The sequence below is a fragment of the Drosophila serrata genome, unplaced genomic scaffold (assembly GCF_035046125.1).
Source record: "Drosophila serrata isolate PLE 108 unplaced genomic scaffold, ASM3504612v1 contig_165, whole genome shotgun sequence".
In the NCBI taxonomy this organism is placed as follows: domain Eukaryota; kingdom Metazoa; phylum Arthropoda; class Insecta; order Diptera; family Drosophilidae; genus Drosophila; species Drosophila serrata.
Genome location: NW_028257063.1, coordinates 216,624 through 237,081, shown reverse-complemented (window position 1 = coordinate 237,081; position 20,458 = coordinate 216,624). Strand labels below are relative to the sequence as shown.

Here is a 20,458-nt window from a genome sequence, read left to right as displayed (position 1 = left end):
TACAAACTAAAGAAACTATAGCAACTTTGTTCTAAAAACTACTAGGCAAGAGAGGCGGCAAAAAACGAGAGCAACTCCATTCTTAGGTAGATGGTGATGGTGTTGGGTTTTAGGCAACTTAAAAACTAATAATAGCTCGAAGCTTGACCTAACCTCTTGTGTAAGTAATGGTCCGAGAGGTTCACTTGGAGTAGTTCCAAGTGGTCAGACGGCAGAAGCTGGTTAAGCAACTCAATCGAAGCAAGGCAATGACTGGAATCGGCTAAAGTTTTGCCACCCAAACAGAAACCCCTCACACAATTTGTTGACAGACAAAAACAAACAGCTGTATATCGCTGGCCTCGTATATAAAAGAGGGAAAATATTAAATGCGATACAACAATAGTCGGGTTGAGGGAAGGAGGAAACGTTTTATGCCCCTTCTGTCGAGGCAAATAAATTTTTTATTTCTTATTTTCAGAGCCATTTTCATGGCGAGCAACAATAAACACACGACGCGTACCGTACAGGGGAGGACAGCTCCTCCTCCGCTAGGCACGCATATTTACTTCCATTTTTTATGGGAACACGTCTGCCTTGAAAAGGAGAGAGAGAAACAGGGAACTGGCAGGACGCAGGACCTCTTTGGCTGTGCGAGGCAAAATGGCGTCGACAGGTAGTCATTGGATTTTATTATGCATAATTCGGTATTGACTGTAATTTTGCAGAAATTGAAAATGGCTGAAACACACCGACCAAAGGGACCCATGTTTCTGTGCGGCAGAAACAAACGAAAAACGAAAACGAAAAACGCTACGAAATTATTGCCGCAAATATTTTGTCATATCAAAAATGTTGTCGGCAGCAGCCACAGAAAGTTTTCTCTTTCGGCCATAATAAGAGGCCACCCAGAGGGGCCAACAAAAGTTCTGCTTTATGTTTATTATTTTTCTAGCTGTTTATTGTGTATAAATTCTGTATATTCTGTACTTTCCCCCCATCTATAAAGGCATGCAAAGTTGTGCAAAAGAAATTCTTAGAATAGCCGGGGACACAGAGTTCGATTAGTAGCACTTAGAGGAATATAGACTTTTTCAGAGCTCTTTAAGCGAAATGCGGTTAGGCACGAAGCATTTATATATAGGAAAAAGGTGCTTATAAACAGTATTTTCTTCAAGATAAAATTAATGCAATTTATTTTGCTTAAAAATTCATCGATTTCCACATTCAATTTTGACAGTTTTCATATAATATTTTGCTGTTGATAATATATATATTATATATTTCTTTTTTCCAGAATTTCGCCAAACTTTGCACGCCTTTTGTGTGGGTGTGTGTATTTTTTGGTGTGTGTTTTAAGCAGCAATTGGCTTGGGGCTTTCTAATACGTGTATTGGTAACCGTAACCTAAAAGAAGCAGAAACCAAAACAAAGGTTATTCGTGGGATTATGGGGAAAATGAGAGCCGAGACCCAAGCCTAGGACAATAGTGCCTGACGCCCCCATAAATCTCCTGCACTGACGAATGCCAGCCATGTGATGTATGGCCACCCGGCACGCTTCAATATGTGGAAATAGAGAGGAAGGAGGGAAATGTGGAAAATACCAAGGCGGAAGCTTGTTCTTGGTTGGATAATAATGGCTGGTAATTTATCTGCTTTCGTTTACATTTCCCGCTGCGTGTCGGCATTCAAGCAAACATTTGTTTGCCAGTCTCTGCCTTGTTTTTCCTGTTTGTTTGTTTGTTTGTTTGGTTTTTTCTGGGTTAGCAAATTGGAACTGGATTTGGCCAAGGCTCAAGCTCATATGCCGCAGAGCCCAGAAACCGAAACCCCAAATGATTGCTGTGGCTTTGCGCGTGATTTTCGCTTTGATTAGGAGATTGATTCCTGCCGGAATGAAGATTTATTATATGGGCTAACACTGTGGAGCTCTGAACTCTGAACCCCTTGCTAATTGCATTTTTAATTGCTTAACGAAGGTGGAGAACGATGCTACGCGAAAATTGCCCCATAAATTTGGAGTGCAATTGTGGGGCGTCGCCATATTTGTTGTTAATTCATTTCCGTTATGACAGGCCAGCATCGCCGAACGCGGTAATTGATAAACAAACAAGCAACCAAACAGACAAACATCGAGACGGAGGTGGAGGAGGACCACCAGCTAGGAGCCAGGATATGTGTGCGTAGGACCAAGGAGAAAAAATACAACAATACATATTGGTATTTCAGAGGCCCTGAAGTGTTCTCGTTAAAGCCGCAGGCACAGTGGGAGGGAAAAGAAGACGAACAGGTGGAAATTGTAGATTAAAAGCTACAGAAAAGTAATGATTATATTAGAATGGATAAAAGTTTGTTTAGAATTAAGAAATTATTATAAATAACTAGGAAAGATACTTATTAAGATATGAGAATGCATTTCTCGTTAAAAAAAATGCAGTATTATCTGGGTTTTCAAATAGCAAAAAAAAAGGGTAAAAATACTACAACTCTTGTCTCGTAATTATGAAAGGACTTAACCCAAAAGAACCTTAATTTCCTTTTAATAATTTCTGAGTTTCATATTCTATAAAATATATTGTTTTTAAATATGGTTTTTCCTATTTAATAATTTCCTTTTTAGCTTCTTAATTTTCCCTGACAATTTACTTTTCTTTCGCACTATTTGCGGCTTTCTTCGTTTTCCCTGATGGGATATTTGCGCTGCATTTAAAGCTATACTGTCCTGGCAAAGGAGCGATGGCAACCGCAATTGCAACAACCAGAGCAGGATCCAGAAACAGAGTCAGGGACCAGAGACCAGAGCTGAGGCAGCAGCCACGACCGAATACATTTTATATCATTTATTTCTGTGTACATGAATGGGTCTCGTTTCGCTGCACTCGCAACGCGTTACGTATACGCCGCGTAGTATCGGTTTGGTTTGCTCTTTCATTTGGGTTTGGGTTTTTTTCGGATCGGATCGGTTCGGTTCGGTTTGGTTTGGTTTGGTTTGCTTTTTCCCAGCGATTTCCCATTTGCATTTCGCCGCCTTTCAGCAGTGACTCCCCGTCTGACTGGCACACGGAAGTGGAAGATGGCAATCGCATTGGCATTGAAATCGACTCCTCCTCCTCACTTTTTCCGTCGGTTACAACGGCCATTGTCAGTTTTAATTTCCCGTCTGGGTCCATATAATAATGATAAACACATTTTAAAATGTTTCCACCTATTGATTGAGTTTGTCAACGAAATGTTTCCATTATTAACAAGGGGGGGCTTCTGTTTGGGGCGATTTCTGCTAATGTAATGTGTGCCTTGCACCTGAATGTGAGTTCGAATAAATATATATATGAGGCCATGGAATGAGCTACAGCAGTTATGCGATATATATATATATAGTAAAGGGCAACAGCAGCTCTTTAAAGCAGCTTTCGAACTCAACAAGTGAACCAACTGCTAGCTCTTTACCTCGATAAACACTATTATTGTTGTAAGTGCTATAGTTGTTGTTGTTGTTGTTGTTGAAGTTGTTGGTGTTGGTGTTGTAAGAGGTGATGTAGGGGGACTGACTCGGGGAGCTATAATTAGATCCCATGGGGTAAGAGTTCCTATACTGCTGCTTCTGCTGCTGCTGCTGCTGCTGCTGTTGCTGGTACCTTACATTACGACCTACATACACAGCATGAGAATATATAGTATATAGCATATATATATATATAGTGTAGTGTCTAATAGTCTAGTGCTAAATGCTTTATGCAGCCACAGTTGCCAAATAGTTTTCATTTAGTTGCTCACGTGGGGCGATCACAGATGGGGAGGGGCAGGGACGAGCGGAAAATTGTTTGTTTTAGTAAATTTCGCCAAAAGCATTTCGATAATTTCGATAATCTAAGGACTTGTTTTTCTCTGGGTTAGTTTCGATGCTCGCTTTCGATAAGTCATGTGCAAATTTATTTCGATCAATAAAAGTATATATATATATAAATATATAAAACAGAAATCCGGTTAATACTATACAACATATCATCGTCTGTCTATCACTCTCATCATCATTATCAATCAATCATGGGCGTGGGGGGCTGGCTAACAACAGGGGGCTAAGGCTAAACTGGAGCCTTTATACATGTATATATATGGTACAACAAAAATATATCTCATTGGCTTAAGCGACTAGACCCATTCACCTTCTGACAGACAGCCGTCGTCATCAGCCTTACCTTGTTGGCCAGCGTTGCTGCGGGGCAAGGTGGCATAGGGATTCTGGCCACCGGGAGCGGGACGCGGCGACTGCTGCTGCTGCTGCGGTGGGTACGACACCGGCGACTTGGGAGCGGCGGCTCCGAAGGGACGAGCATAGCCCTGGTTTACCTTTCGAAGAGAGAGAGAGGAAGAAGTCTTTAATTATTAATGTTTCATTCAAGTTCGAGGGCTGCAAAAGAGCCCTCTTTTACTCTGGTTCATGGCCAACACGGTACAACACTTAACACAAGTTGGTCAGTTAGTTTTATATTCTGTTTGTTTTGGGACAATTCTGAGCTGATCTGAGCGAGCTGCGGCGCGAGCTGAGCGGAGCACAGAGCATTGTACTTACTTGTTGGATTGATAGAAGTGATCTTTAATTTGGGGAATAGGATCAGTGAGCAAAGGTAGAGCACAAAACTGTTCTAGACTCCAATTTTGAATTCTTTTTTATATAAAAATCAAGGTAGTTTCTTTATAACAATGGTTTCTAAAGAAAAATCAAATCAGAGGTAACAAAGTAACTTTAAAGTTCTTTCCTTACAAAAAACAACCTATCATTATAGAGAGAAGTTAATTAAGAGTTGAAGACTCTTTAAATATAATATATAATCTCTATCTAAGTTCGGGTTTTCCCTTCCCTCGCTCACTGTCCTCGACCTCAGTGGGTCTAATTGCAGGACAGGTGTGATATGGTTTACCTTGTAGCCCGGTGCCGCTCCTTTTCCAGGTGCCTGAACGCTGCGAATGACATTGCCCGTGAGCGTCACATACTCAAAAGGCTGATCGCCACCGCCAGGAGCTGCTAAGGGAGCTGGGTTCGCGTTGATTTGGCCATAAATTGAAGACGGCTCATCCGCCACGTTGGCCGACATAATGTCTGATGTTGCAAGTGTTGTTGCTGTTGTTGCTGTTGCTGCTGCAACTGTTGCTGCTGCTGAGCTATCTGTTGCTGTTAAGGGTGCTGCTATTGGGGCAGGTGTTGCTGCTGTTGCTGTTACTGTTGCTTGGGGGCTTGCAACCTGATGTGGGTTAAATTTCAATTGATTAGCAAGTGTCGCCGTTAGCGCTGCCACAAGCGGCTGCTGTTGGTGCTGCTGTGACGCTGCAAATGGCTTTGCCGTTGTGTTGTTGTGTCTCTGTGTGGGCGGTGTGTTTGTTGTGTGTTGTGGTTGGATGTGGTTTTTGTTGGGTTGCTGCTGATGCTGCTGCAGCTTGTTGGAGTACTCCTTCAGCATCTGGTTGTACGCGTTGTGTCCCTTGTTCTGCGTATTCATATCGTTCTCGTTCTGCAACTGCTGCGTTGCCTGCAGCCTGTAATTCGTCACGACGGTACTCGCCGGAGGAGGCGGTGCCGGCGGCGATGGTGGCATTGTGTAATTATCACCCTGTCCAGGAGCCACAGCAGCAGCAGCGGTTGCCGGAGCCAGCGGGGCAGCAACCACCTCCAGGGAGGTGGAGGAGGCGGATGTCTGGCGGGAGTGCTGGGGCGAGCCAAAACGATCCAGGGAGAGTGTGGAGCAGTAGCTTTGTTGGCTCTGACCCACACCACTCCCGCTCCCACTGCCGCCCACTCCCGAGGAGGAGGAGCCACTCGAAATGGACGACAGGCTGCTGTGCGTGCGCGTGTGCTGCTCCGGCTGCTGCTGCTGCTGCTGCTGTTCCTGGAGCTGGAGCTGGGCGGAGGGCAGTTGTTGCTCCGGGGCAGGTGGCTGCTGCAGTTCCTCCGACTCGTACTGCAGCAGCTGGGTGGGCGAGGGCGGCGGTGGCAGAGGCAGCTCCTGACTGCTCTCGGGCTCAGGCTGAATGGGGTTAATGCGGGCGGGGGAAGGCAGGCAGGCAGGCAGGTAAAGGGGGTTAAAACAAAGGCAGTTAATTAAAATGCAGGCGGAATGCAAGTGGCACGCAACCTACGGCTGATGAAGTAAGCCCCTATGAGTATATAACCTACTGTGCGTGTGTAACCGAGTGTGTGTGTGTGTGTGTGGTGTGCTAAAAATGGCTAATAGGTCAAGGTCAATGGGCGGGCTAAAGAAACCCCGCCCCCTTTTGAGTTATTGCACTCGCACTCGGTTATGCAACCTTTTCCCAGAGAACTCTCGAAAACTCTCTGCTCCAAAGATCACTGAAAAAAGAATCGATTTTCACTTGATTCGCTGGTCGTCGTTAATTGTCGTTTAACTAATTAGATTTTCCCTGCTGGACACTTTCCGTGGAGCGGTTCGGTCGCTTTCCTGCTGTCCGCTCGCCTGCGGACACAGTCACGGACACGGACACGGACACTTCGCGGACACGGACGAGATTGGGAACGAGAGATGCGCACTGGGCACAGGGCGCAACGAAACTGAGGCCACGGCGGCCAAAAAGCTGACAGACCATTGCAGCTGTATGTTTTTTATAGACTTTCAAATGAAAACAAAAAGAAACCTACAAAACCAGAAAAAAAAAAATAGTAAGCATGAGTAAAAAGCAGCGCTTGGCATATATATTTAGCTTTCAGCAGCCATTGCACATTTTCGCGAAATGCGCTGGCCGCGGCAGAAACACTACAGAAAACTAGACAAAATAGTAAAATATACTATTATATATATTGTATATATATATATGCACTATTTATACCCCTCGCTGCAATCAATCTGGCCGTGTCGATCGGTTTGATTTGACATTCCCGTGCCAATGGGGGAAGCACACACGCTTCGTCTTTGGTCCTCAATGAAAGCCCATTCCCATTGATCTGTTGCTTACCCAATCAGCCGTAGGTTAAACCAACAAAACCATAAACAATAATTCCATGCAAAAAACAAAAACAAAAACAGGAGACACACACAAAAACACAGAGAGAAAAGATGGAAACACAGGCAAATGCATTCCAAAAAAATACTAAGGAAAATCCCATTTACTTTTAATAATATACACATTGTTCAATATGTTTTTTGATATTTTTTAAATATATAATATATCCATGAGAGATTTTCCTCTGTGTTGCGTAAAACTTTTCCATTTTCATTTGATCGCTTTGCGGCCAAAGCAAAAGCAAAAAAGAAAAACAGTAAACAAGAAGCGTTTCTTGATAAAAATTGCTCAAGATGTTTAAACTTCTTTTGCGTTGGCAAAAACTTTTTGCATTATATTGCATTTCTCTCCGACTCTGCTCTCCTTGTTCGGAAGATGATTTTTAACATTTTAGCATATGTCGGAGATGCTCGGTCGCTGCCGGGCGAAATGTGCTGAATTTATGCAAACATTTTTTCTAGCAATATGATAAAATTGAATAGCGTTAGCAGGTGAGAGGGCAGGGTTCAAGATGCTAGCAAGGGGAATCCCCCAGCCTTCGTTTCGCTTGCCACTTTTGAGCGAGTGTCTGTGTCTATATCCATATATATCTGTGTGTTCTCGGTGAGTGTCTGACATTGTTTTAGCCACGGCAGGGAAAACAGTTAACAGAAGGAGAAGTAGTGGTCGAGTAGGAGGAGTTCTTCACTTACCGGTGCCGGGGCTGGGGTGGAGTTGCCATTGGAGTAGCCATTGGAGCCACCGCCATAGCCGTGCGAGTTCAAGGCCGACGAGATGGTGTTGGCGCTCAGCTTGGTGTTGCTGCAAATGAAAGCATATATAAGTATCAAATATATATAAATCTGATCAGTAATTGCCTGTCGAAAGTCACCTAATTGCCCCCCTGAGGAGAGCCTTTAATTTGACATCGTTTTAAAATTGGCAAACAGAGCACACAGGAAACCCAACAAACAAATTCCAAATGCCAAATGCAAATTGCCAACTGTCACCGGTTGGATATTTTTGACACACCTCCCCCTCTAGGCGTTCCTCACACATTACAAGTGCATTCCCAATTCGTGGGCCATCGTTTTAGCCGGTTCGCTCGCACACACATATGTTGCCAATTCATTTATTAAAAATTTGCGGCAGAACCCATGACACGTCAGCAGAGCAATCAGTGTTGCCTCTTTCATTTCCAAAAATATATATATTGAGGGTAGAGTGGACAAACCAATCGTAAAAGAGCATAAAAGGCTATAGGGATATAGTTGGACAGGGAGTTACCAATAATGGAGATACCCTACAGGCTAAGAGATATGATATGGGGTTTCTTTTTGAAAATAAGTAGAGTTTACACCAAAATGCTTAATGAAATTTAGTAAAAGATCCTCTATTTCACTATAGAAAATCATAATGAGTATATATACCATTGGAACCCTCTCAAAGAGCATCACGAATTGGCACTCTGGCATGTGTGTAAATACCCGGTTTGAGCATGGACGATTTTTCATCGCCATCATGTCAGAGGCATATATATATTTTCAGCATATAGCGAATGTTCTGAATTTATTTATATTTCATTTTCACGTGAGTCCTTCTCCTCTCTACCTTTTGCTGACCAATTGGCCGTGCAAACGACACCCGAAAAAAACAAAAAATAAAAAGGAAAATTTATAGAAAACATGGGGAATTACTCTCCGATCACTTACGGCTTGATGGGTACAGGGACATAGCCCTCAGTGCCGGCGGGTGGATTGTTGATGGCCGCCTGCTTGGCATGGATGTCGCAATACAGCTTGTTGTTGAAGTTGTAGTATCCTTGGTTCTTCAACGAGGTGCCGCAGGTGGCACACTTGAAGCACTCCACGTGCAGATTCTTGTCCTTGATGCGAACGAAAACGCCACTAGAAATGGTTGAGGAGGAACAAATCAATTAGTTAGGATATAGTAATTAACACAAATAGTTCGAGAAGCTCTTCAGGGGTTTGGGATTCTCTTAGTAAGCTTCTAAACTCCTTCCCAATTGACATCCCCTGAAGAGCTTCCCGAAGAAACGCTCAATCGATGATTGATTACTACTGATTTATATATATATATATATGTATATATAGTTCTCTCGATGCATTTGTGTGCACACACAGCGAAACAGTCCCCGAGCGAATCTGTTAGTGAATCCATGTTGGGAGGTAATGCGAGAAATATGTAAAAAGCTATAATGCATTATCGAATTAAGCCCCGATGGCGAGCCAATTAAATTGGCATACAAATTAATACAAATGATGGTTCCCATTGGTCTGGATCAGGAGCTATTGCTGTTGCTGTTGCTGGAGCTCAGGTGCTGGGGAATGGCAGACAATTGACTTCGGAATAAAAGCGAATTAAAATGCAGCAGACACACGCGGTGTGGGGGGGAGGAATGAATTATCATTGAACGGCGCACACACACACAACAAATCCTTACACAATGCCCACGCCGCACAACTGGCAGGCCGGATGTCCGCTGGCGGAGAGCGGACGTGGTCGGCCGTCCTGGTCACTGGCCAGTGCCGCCGCCGCTGCCTCCATTTCGGCCTTGTATTCGGGACCCTGGAGGCCGGGACAGATGGGCATCACAATGATGCGCGGATCGGGCTGCTCCTGATCCTGTCTGGGCTGCTCCTCTCTATCCTTGGGGGCCACAGGCAGACTGGGCCTGTGCGGAGCTGCCGGCGCCAGCGTGTTCGATTGCAGCGGCAACCCAATCCGTTCATCCGGCTGATGGTGCAGCGGAGTTCGTCGCTCGTTGCCACCAATGGCATGGCTCTGTGTCCAGTAAAAGTTGGCGGGACTGTGTGGTTCTGCATCATCATCATCATTATCGTTGGGTTGGAAAAACTCAGTCAGTTATATTTTGGTAAATTCATGAGGGGAAACCTGCCTAGAGTCTGCTCCTGAAAACTGAAACCTTCAAGCCACCCCCACTAATTACTGGGAATAAGTTACTAATGAGGAAGCACCGCTGCTGCTGCTGTTGCTGCTGTTAGTCAATGTGCATACACAAATGCTGATTTACACTTATGACCGGGTATTCAATGGACCTTGTAAATCGGTTTAGCTAAGAGTTTGTTTAACATGTCCATGAGGGAACTTCAATTTAAAGGATTTGAATGGAGTCTTTGTTTAACAACTGATTCTTGAGAAAACATTGAACATTCATGACTTAGATCTTTAGATCTTCTTCGTTATAGAGGAATATATCCAATTTTTCAATATTTAAAGGACAATTTTCTACAGAGAGAGCTCTGACATATCATTTATGACATACAAACATATTTACAATCGTTTGCGAATCGTATTAGTTTATAGATTTTCATTAATATTCAAACATCATAACAATCTCTTGAATAATTACAAATTAAATAACTCTTTTGTCAAGACCATTGAATACCCTAGATTATTTTACAGGGTTAGTTAGATCGAATCCTTACGACACTTACGTAATGAGGCGCTCGCATTCGGTGCAAATGTTCTGGCCAGTTGGAAGTCCGCCGGTGCTCGGGGGCTTGGGGGTGTTCACGGGGGCGCTGACATGGCGAGTGGCGCTCGATTGTTGCTGGTGTTGGTGTTGGTGTTGCTGGTGATAGTGTTGTTGATTGTATTGCTGTTGTTGATGCTGTTGCTGTGGTGCCTGATATTGTTGTTGCTGTTGTTGTTGTTGTGGTGCATCATGCTCGTAGTGGCCGAATGCTGTGCGTGTGTAGTATAGTGTTGTGATGGCACGCAGTGTTTATGAAAAATAGTTTAAATACAAACAGGAGTTATAGACAGAAAGATAGATCGATGGTTGTGTTGTAAGGGTAAACTTTAGCAGTAAATGAGGGACAGAAATGGCACTCTAACAAAGCTCATTTTGAAGGTACAACATTTCTAAAAATACCTCCAGAACAAATCTAATAAAATACTACAAATATAAACAACTCAAATCTATAACTACTTCGATGTGTGTATATAAGTATGACCCCCTTTCTATCAATCGACTATCAAACTTTCTAGCTCTATAAACCTCTTCACATGACTCAAAATAATACTTTAAATCTACGACTTTTTAAGTTCGTGCAGGTGACTTTGAAACTGTTTGGTTAATATATATATAAAGATATTTTTATAGACATGACTGGGTGGTAGGTAGACTTTCGACTGTGTGTGGCGACTAGAACTTTGTCTTCACATAGAGAAAACGAAAGTCCATCTCCTTCTGCTGGTCTAATGGGGTTAAACGACATATAAAAAACAAAACAATTTAGTAACACATTACACAGCGCACATTTCAAGGTCCCTGCTGGGCATTTTTAAAAATAAAAATAAAGATTGTCTAGAACTTGGCAGACTGCCCATAGCTACCCTCCCCCCTGTCTTTCTAATCGCCCAGGCCATCGCTCACAAACGGATTGACACCGCCGTTCAGGAGGAGCAGCAGGCGGGCCAGCTCATAGTTGGCTTCATCTTTACCTGGAGTGGACTGGCCGGTCTCCTCCTCGCGAAGGAACTTTAACACCTCGGAGCGATCGCCCTGGTATTCCTTCTCGTTCTTCTTGAAGTTGACGCTGAAAGAAAGGAGAAATTATTCATTATTTTGTAAAGGCATTTTAATAACTTCTTTTCAATTTCCTTTACTTTAAAAGGGATAAAGCTGTCTAATTGCTATCTAACAACTTCTGACAACTGAACTTTCGTTCCCTTTAAGTCCTAAGACCCTTAAATAATGCTAGACAACCAAGAGTTAAAGTAAATTCCCACGATTTGGCTAAAATCTAAGGGACCCACAAAAGTAAATGAAGCTAAGGGTGGTACTATGTAGCATACTTTCCCGCGCGGCACACTCACTGCTCGGCCGCGGCCCGAAAGTGTGCTGCACTAAGTGAGTGAGTGGCGAGAACAAGATTGTTACGCATCCGCCACGTTGGCCAGAAATCCCCCAAAGAAATTAAGCGCTAAAGGCGAGCACCATGGGTCCCACGCGTGCGTTTTTTGGCCCCCAAGCCAAAGTCGACAACTGGCACCGAACCGAGCACTTGGCCCCGCGACTTCCACAGAAGCCACAGCCACGGCTATCATTTGCCAAATTGCACTCACCAGTTGGACCGGCCTGCGGTTGTTTTTGCGTTCTGCGTTTATTTCTTTTTGCTTTCCCTCTTTTTTTATTTTGTTCCTTCGAACAAAGCAGAGAGTTGGGAAAAAGGAAAATTTTTAAGTAAAACTTTTCCCAGATATTTTGCACTGTCACGACTGCGGCCCAGACTGTTGTTTGTTGCCTTTCCTTCACAGCTTTTCCCTCACCCTAAAACATCTTCTTCTCGCAGAAAACTTACCCGAGCACACCGCCAGCCAAAACCTCCGCCTGAGCCGAGAGTGTTTCCGCAATAGATTCATCGCTGTAAATGCCAACCGGGGTGTTGTATTGTTTATTGACAATGCTCTTCACGCCGCCATCGCCGCCATTGGTCTGCGGGGGGGAAACAAAAAGAAAACGTGTGAGAGGTGGGCGATATTACATGGGAACTTCTGCCGGGACTGGAAAAAAGTGTGTGTGAAATGAGCGAAGTTTCTCGGAAAAATGAATGGAGAAAACGAACAAAAGTACACCCCCCACGCACTTATCGTAATTGGGAATTATTGTTCTCAATTGCTGGGTATTCCTTTGCACTTCTCACAAAGTTGATCTGATTGAAATTGAACCTTTGTGTTCATTTATAATTCAATTCGAATGATCTTTTAGCCAGAGGGATAATAATCTTGTCTTAAAACGTACATTTTAACTTGCATTCTCAACTTTAGTTCAAATAACAAGTGTCAGAAGCAAGCCTTATCTTTGTTATTTATATTAGACTATCTTTGATCCAGTCCAGCTGTCAGAAAACTCTCTATTGAAAGCCGAGCATTTCCGCTTCGTTTCTCTTCATTAACTAAAATCATTATCATAAGTACTCCCTTTACGTTTACTCAATATTGATTTAAATAGAGCTTCTTGGTTAATTCCAAATTGGTTGCCGTTCGTTTAATATTCGCATATCAAATTATATATACACCAAAGCCGGAGGTGTTTACCAATATCTTAATATAATTTAAACAGAACTATGGACATTCACATGGCCTTAAATCACATTAAGCTACTGCCTTTCCAACGACTCTCATAATGTTGTTCCTGAAACTTGGCACATAAAATGATCCCAAATCAATTTAATGTCTGTTGTTGTTGTCATTGGCTGAAGCTATTATTATACAAATTCATAACAATAAAATATACGTAAATGTATGCATATCACACACATGTATACCCTCTGAGATGGGGAGAGAGAAACATTGAGTATTACTATGCATGGCATGGCACAGCTGAGTGTGTGTGTGGGTGTGGGTGTGTGGGGACCTTTTGCACATTAATTCTTGCCAGGCAAATAATCCTAGCACTCATATTCATTACTCATTCTGACACTTTTCAAAACTACGCACAAACAAACTGAGCGTCAGACAGACATCGTATAAATGCAAATGTTGTCAACTCATACACAGGGTTCGGTGTAAGGGGTCCTCCTGGGCTCTCTAGTCCTTGCTCCTAACCCAACCGAAAATGAAATGAATGAATATGAAAAGCCACAGACAGACAACAAAATAAACGCAAAGTGCGGGGTTTCAGTTTCGGAGAGAGGGGAAAGAAGGAAGGTTGGTCTAGAACTAACTATCAACATCATTGGTCATCATCAGGACGTCAGCATCAGCTGGGCCACTAAAACTTTCCGCATTCGCAACTTTGGGTTGCCAGTTTATGAATTTTATAAATGATGTGGCCGAGGGATGGCACGATGGCATGGTGTGACTTGGCATGGGGGTTATACTTTGCGTGATTGCAAATTAGTACACTCACGAAGGGACGGGCCGCGTTGTTGTAGCCACAGCCGATGTGCTGGCTGTCCTGTTGTTGGTGAGCCAGAGAGGTCTTCGTCACCGTCTGCAGATACGGTGAGTTGGGCTGCGGCACATTGCCCGTGGGCGTCACATGCGGCCGCCAGGTGGAACCACCGCTAAAGGAAGGGACAAAAAGATGCATTAGGAAAGATAGTTTACATGGAGAGTTATCTCTAGCCACTTACCGCTGCACTGTGATGACAAAATTGTTACCGGAGCGCACCACAATATCCTGGGCGTCCTTGTGCCTTAGATTGAAGACATCCACGTCGTTGATCTTGATCACGGCATCGCCGGGCTGCAGGCCAGCCTGCTCAGACAAGCTGCCGGCGTTAACCTGGAAAAAAATTGAGAAAGAAAAACATGCCCAGTTAGCCATCAATCAACTCAACTACGCTTCGATTTCCCCGGACCATAACTCAGGGGCGTAAAATGCCCAATTGGCCGGACTGGGTGCTTTAAATTTATTATGCTGCAACTGCAAAAATTATGAGCGGCAACCCGAATCCGAAATCCGAATTCGCGGTGGCGCTGACTTTGCCTGAATATTCCATCTGAACATGCAGATTCAGATATATAGAAATATATACATATGTATATCTGGCCAGCAACTAGCGGCCAAAGTTTAGTTTTATAGGCGCTGTTGCTTTGTGTGCGTTTTGGGTGTTTGTTTTCATCATTTATTTATTTCCGAATATATGTCGGTAGTAGGTTGCTCCGCGGGGAAATCGTGCAGGAAAAATGCCATAAATTTGCGCGATTAAAATCGTAAAAGTTACGCCGGAAAATCTTCTATATGGCCAACGGCTGTGTGGGTGTGTGTTTTGGGTGGGTGGAAGGCGGCAGATGAAGCGGATTTTCAAATTTCAAACTTGAAATTGAAATGGCAGGCAGCAGTGTGACTCAAGCTCTAGGGATTCCAAATAACTATTTATTACCAAGTTTAGGGAAAAGTTTAAACAACGTGTATACAAAACTCAAATAATAAATAATTTACTAGTTTTTTTTCCCCTCAAACTTTTTAAGCATATGGAAATGTAAAAAGTTTTCCATGAAAGTAGAACATTTTAGAGCTTACAATTATTAGTTAACTATAAGAAGTAATTACAGACGTAGTTGACCATTAATAATTCCCTAGAACATCTGGTTTCGACTCCTCCCTCTGTGTCCCTTCAGCTCCATTTAAACTCAACCTTCTTTTGGGCACTTTTAAAGCCGCTTAGAATGAAAGTCACTTGCCCTGTCAATGTCGCTTCATCAGCCAAACTAACCAACTAAGCACACACTCAGTCCCGCACACACAGAGATACACTCATCAAGCTAAAGTCCACAACCGCAAAATACAGCCACAGAGAGGGACAGAGAGGGAGAGGAGGGAAGCTGTATTGCTCCTGTTGCTCCTCTCGGGGTCTAGGCCAAAGCCAGGCCAGGCCAGGGAGGGAGCAGCTGGAGCTGGAGCTGGAGACCCGAAACGGGGGCTCAGGTGTGCCCCAAAATTATACGCGCCGTGCACGTATCCACTTTGGCAAATTGTCTGTTTATCAGACAACTGGCAGGCCCAGTCAGTCAGTCCGTCCATCCGCCTCCCCAAAAAACCCCCCTTCGACTGCGACCATGGTCGGACGGTTTGTATTTGCACAAAACCAAGGGGGGAGAGAGCCGACGCTCGTGCAAAAACAAACACAAACAGAGACACTCGCACACAGATTCACCGCGGCCCGTATGTGTGTGCATAAATATTTCATTGGCGCACTCACCAAGCGAGACACCTAAATTTTGTAATATTTACAAAGTTGCCAAAAAAAAAGAGAGAATATAGATAAAACACACGTCGAAAACCGAATCGAATCGGATCGAATCGAGGCGCAGCGAATCGAAGCAACCGAGCAGAGCCGACAGGTTAACCGAGCCACAAAAATGTGCACAGAGAGAAAAACTGAGAGACTAGAAAGTCAAGGAAATTTACAGATAGCTTTAAATGAAAGTATCTTAAGGAAAATGTCATTTAAATATCTATATAAATAATTTTTAAATATATGTCAAGGAAATTTCTTCATATCTTTCAATGTATTTTAAGGGAATGTCATATTTAAACTCCTTTCTATGTATTACAGAATATTATTGATCTTAAAAGTAGAAGACTTGGTTAAAAAACTGTTTTTTGATCTGGAAATGGTCTTCAATGAAAGTATCTTAAGGGAATGTCATATTTAAACTCCTTTCTATGTATCACAGCATATTATTGATCTTAAAAGTAGAAGACTTGGTTAAACAACTATTTTTTGACCTGAAAATGGTCTTCATCAGTTATTCATTCTACTGAAGTTACAGGTTAGTTACTGACGAATGTAATGTGTTCCTTCCGAATTCATCAAATTTATACAAATTTATATTACGCTCTCTCAATTTGTATGTGAATTCAATAAGTAACCTTTAATTATACTTTCCCACAGTGTATTCCCTTTTCCTGTAGCCAAAGCCAAAGCCAAATCCAAGTCCATATCCGACGTGTGCCGTTGACATGTTCATTTTCTTGTTGCCGGCTGGCTGTGGGGAAAATTGAAATTGCTTGGCCAAGGTGTTTTCCAGACAGCAACAAATAAGTCCTGCTCTGCTTACCCCAGCTCCTGCATTTGATTCCCCATTTCAGCCCCATCAGTCAGGCAGTCAGTCAGCGAACCAAATCAAAGCGAATGCGGTCCCAAAAATATATTTTTTTTGTTTTCGGCAAAAGCTTCGTGGGTCCGGGAATATTGACATTTGGACAGTTTTATGAGTACCTGCGATCCGTGTTGTTTGTGTTCCCCCGTTCGAATAAAGCTATCTGTGCGGCAGTTGGACATTTGTCAGCTTTATAGCATTTGCGGCTGGCCGACAATTGACGGAGCATTTGTTTTTTGCACTGCAGAATGACTTATGAGCATGTGGAGATGGGACCAGTCCGAAATGGTATTACGAGGAAGCTTTTGGCCTTCGTCCTTTGGGGCATACATTATTAGTTTTGCTGCCTGGGTTTGGAGATCCCACAGGTCGCTGTTTTGTTGCGAGTGACCAGGGGTACCTCGATACCGTAGACCTTAAAGAGAATATCAGACAACTGAGAACAAGAAGTCCTGGTTCCAAAATATGACAGCTATGCTGTAGTTTCAGAGTAAGAGTCCTCTTGACTTTCACTTTAAAGCTCTTCTCTGCGCTTCTCCAAGGATTTAAAGCCCCCTCTCTGCGCTTCTCATAAATTGTAGTGCCTCTCTCTGCGCTTCTCATAATTTCAGAATCCTTAAAAAAAACATCATTCATTCTACTCATAAACATGTTTTAAGGTATACTCTCCGCTCTCCCTATTTTTAGCCTCCCCCCACAGAAGAAGCAGGACATTAATGCGATGTCCTGGCACACTACATGTGTGTGTGTGTGTGTGTGTGTGTCCTCCCAGGGACGAAAACAACTAAATGAGGAGCGAAGCAGCAACAGCAGCAGCAAATGATGATTTATACTGCAGCTGGCCAGAGCTTCCAACCCGTGGACGTGTGGGTGAAACATGGCTGGCAGAGAGTAAATGTTGTAAAAATAATTTCATTTGCATTATCATCAGCATTTGCCTGGGCATGTATTTAGCATTTTAGTCCGCATCTGCATATGTATGCTCTGTGCTACTCCAGTCTGTCCCACTCGAGAGGAGCTCTTGAAATTATATGCGTTATGACAAATACTAGCCAGATATGGCCAAGTGGCTTTCATGGCGTTGTTGGCTTGACGCTGGCAGCTTGACAAACAATTTTCTCAACAAAAGTATGAAGAAATTCGTCTCGTTGTTGAAGTGTTTGATTTGCCAGAGACGAGGCAAAAATATATATTGCCTCGGCCATCCAGAATTCAGCATTCTAGAGAATCGGAAAATCCATAAAGCAAATGAAATTCTGTGGACCAAAACCGAGACCGAAGCCAAAGCCAGAGCTAAAGGCTCGTAATCAAGTCAACTAAGCGCTGCTCAAATCCATTCAAGTGCATTAAAATTGAATTTCGTTCAGTACACATACTCGTCCAGGGTACAAAATAACAACAAAAGGATCAAAAACAAAAACCAAAAACCGAAACCAAGTGCACTCTCTGGAGAGAAAGAAGGGAGACGATGCTCACACATTGTATGCAAAATATTTATGTTGATAAATCAAGTTTGCTTTTGTGGATTAGGTGTATCTCCAATAAATTGAATTTGCGGCGTAAATTAAGCCAGAACCAAGAGCCAGGACAAACACACACATACATACATATATAGACAAAAGAGCGTTCGCAGGACACTGCGCAGCCTAACGGCCTGTGCCAACTTTTGCCAAGTTGTCGGCCAAGTTATGAGCTTGTTTAATTGAAAATAAATCTGCTTAAAGCCCCAGCTGAGGCGAGCAATATGACAGCCACACACTCGAATTTTTCACCCCACCCTCTGTCACACCACCCCCTCTCTGGGGCCCGTTAAAAGCGAAAGAGAAATTGCGGAAAAGTCGTAAGTAGAGCGAACATGAACAAAGCAGATAAAATACAAAATACTGCGGAAATGCAGCGCAAATACAATGAATCTCAATGTGTATGAATATGCATGCCGCATCACTCATACGCCGCATGGGCCCCTCTCCCCCCACAAGCCCTCGCCCAATGGTAAATCACTAGAGAAGAGCGGAAAAGAGAGAATGGGATCCCGAGAACTCTGCCACTGCTGATGCGGCTTTCTGGCACAAACAAATGGCAACCACAACACTTGACCAGCCCGCGAATGGGAACGGGAATGGGAACGGGAACGGGTATGGGTATAAAAGTGGAAGCTGGTCTGGTATCCCGATGGGCAAACACAGTTTGCAAACTAGAGTCTGAGCTGGCAGCGATTAAAGCAAGCCAAAGAGTGAATGAAAAACAGAAACAATTCACTACCACTTCGTTTTCGCCTGGCAGTTTAAAGTGCTTCTTGTGATCTCTTTTGGGCTTTAAGCTTCAACTACTATCTATATTTTTTCTCCTTTGCCCAACAGCAGCAGCAGCAGCAGCAGCATTCAATTAGATTGGAAAGTCACCAAATCACTTGCTAATGGCTTTGGCTTTGACTGTGACTACTGGCTGCTGCTCCTCAAACCATCATCGTTGCTATGCCTTTCAGGGCTGACCAGACAGACAGACACACAGACAAATAATATTTATTTATTGATGGCGAAATATGGGCGGTAGCAACTGCAACAGCAACATCGTGGCACCCGCCAAACTGTCGGCAACATTTATAAATTATGATTGCAATCAACGTTCAACAAAAGCGCGTTCCACCATCAGTAGACCAGGCTGTGTCCAGGACAAGTTGTAAGTTGGTTTGACTTACACTCTTTAAAGGGGGAATGTTTGAGGGAAACCCATGGTAAAAATAGCAAAAAAAAATACTTTGATAATTTATATAACTTAAAATCAAAGAAAAGCAATCAATTCTAAGGGAACATAAGTTCCTCCTTTACTTTTCTCCTTTAAATTAAAGTTAGTAAGGGTATTTGCAACACAGGTTTGTTGTAACCCAATTTTCCCGCTTTTCAGATTTGGTAGAATGACAGATGCAGCCACACACACACACAACAAAGCGGAAAGAGAAAAGCAGAAAGAGCGTGAGAGTTTGACTGCAATAAACGTGACAATTTATATAAATGTTGCATATTCATAACGAGGAGCAATGGGAAAAAGTTTGCCACAATGCCGCGCATTCTGTGGCAGTCAGCTCCCAGCTCCCAGCTCCCGGCTAATGAATGTTGGGTCCACGCAGACGGAGATTCATACATACATATGTGGAGCAAAAGAGGCCGCCGGCCAACCAGGCAGGGACTTTTCTAATCCGCTGCGTGGGCGCTGCCAGCGTGCCGATCATTTATCTACCGCTAATGCCGGACCTGGCTTACGGCTCTACTTGGACAGCATCCGTGTAACATTGTATCTCAGTGCGGATCTGTGGTCTAACTCATGTGTGTGTGTGTGGATTTCCTGGACAGCTGAGGCAACACCTCTCTCCAGCCATGACAATCGCCTTGAGGGGCTTGGCTCCAGCTCTGGCTTTGGACTCAGAGTTGGATTTTGGATTTGAGCTGGACACTTGCGAGTTGTGACAGCAGCAAAATGGGTAAAAACGAGTGAAAAATTGCCAATTGCAATTGTGGCAGTTGGGTTGAGTGGAGATTCGGAGCGAAGCCAAGTCACGAATGGTTCAGGTGAAAGTCCCACTCACGCACGAGGTTGTGATAGATTCGCAGATTACTCCAGAGACGGGTTTTGCGGTCTGAGATACAATTTAAACGGGTCCCACTCACGCATGACATTTGTGTAATTTCTGTGATTTCAAGGCTAGTTTTGTTACTTTTTTTTAGCTTGGCAATTATTCCAACTGCTTCACGAATCTTTAAGGCTCTGCGTAAATGGTGAAAAGCAATGAATTTACTTGTCCAAAAACCATTACACTTTCAGTTGAAGCCATTAGGTATTGGGAAATTTTCACTGAATGTGTGTAATTACACTTTCCCTTGACAGAG

General features: G+C 43.4%; 1 protein-coding gene across 50 annotated transcripts in view; it reads right to left on the bottom strand.

Annotated features, from left to right (window-relative positions):
- Positions 1-20,458, bottom strand: part of Zasp52 (Z band alternatively spliced PDZ-motif protein 52) — a 61,089-nt gene that overhangs the window by 7,186 nt on the left and 33,445 nt on the right. For 7 of the 50 annotated variants that reach the window (XM_086826758.1, XM_086826757.1, XM_086826762.1 and 4 more), the window contains exons 3-11: positions 14,099-14,250; positions 13,873-14,029; positions 12,323-12,456; positions 11,463-11,557; positions 9,436-9,811; positions 8,684-8,878; positions 7,685-7,793; positions 4,901-6,001; positions 4,178-4,328 (exon numbers count right to left, since the gene is read on the bottom strand). In XM_086826758.1, coding sequence (XP_086682884.1) covers positions 4,178-4,328; positions 4,901-6,001; positions 7,685-7,793; positions 8,684-8,878; positions 9,436-9,811; positions 11,463-11,557; positions 12,323-12,456; positions 13,873-14,029; positions 14,099-14,250 — 2,470 coding nt within the window. Of the gene's footprint in view, positions 1-1,146; positions 1,387-3,428; positions 3,630-4,177; positions 4,329-4,900; positions 6,002-6,281; positions 6,758-7,684; positions 7,794-8,683; positions 8,879-9,435; positions 9,812-10,450; positions 11,217-11,462; positions 11,558-12,322; positions 12,457-13,872; positions 14,030-14,098; positions 14,251-20,458 lie in introns of those variants that run through there. The other 43 variants (XM_086826760.1, XM_086826768.1, XM_086826759.1 and 40 more) reach the window with 20 other exon arrangements.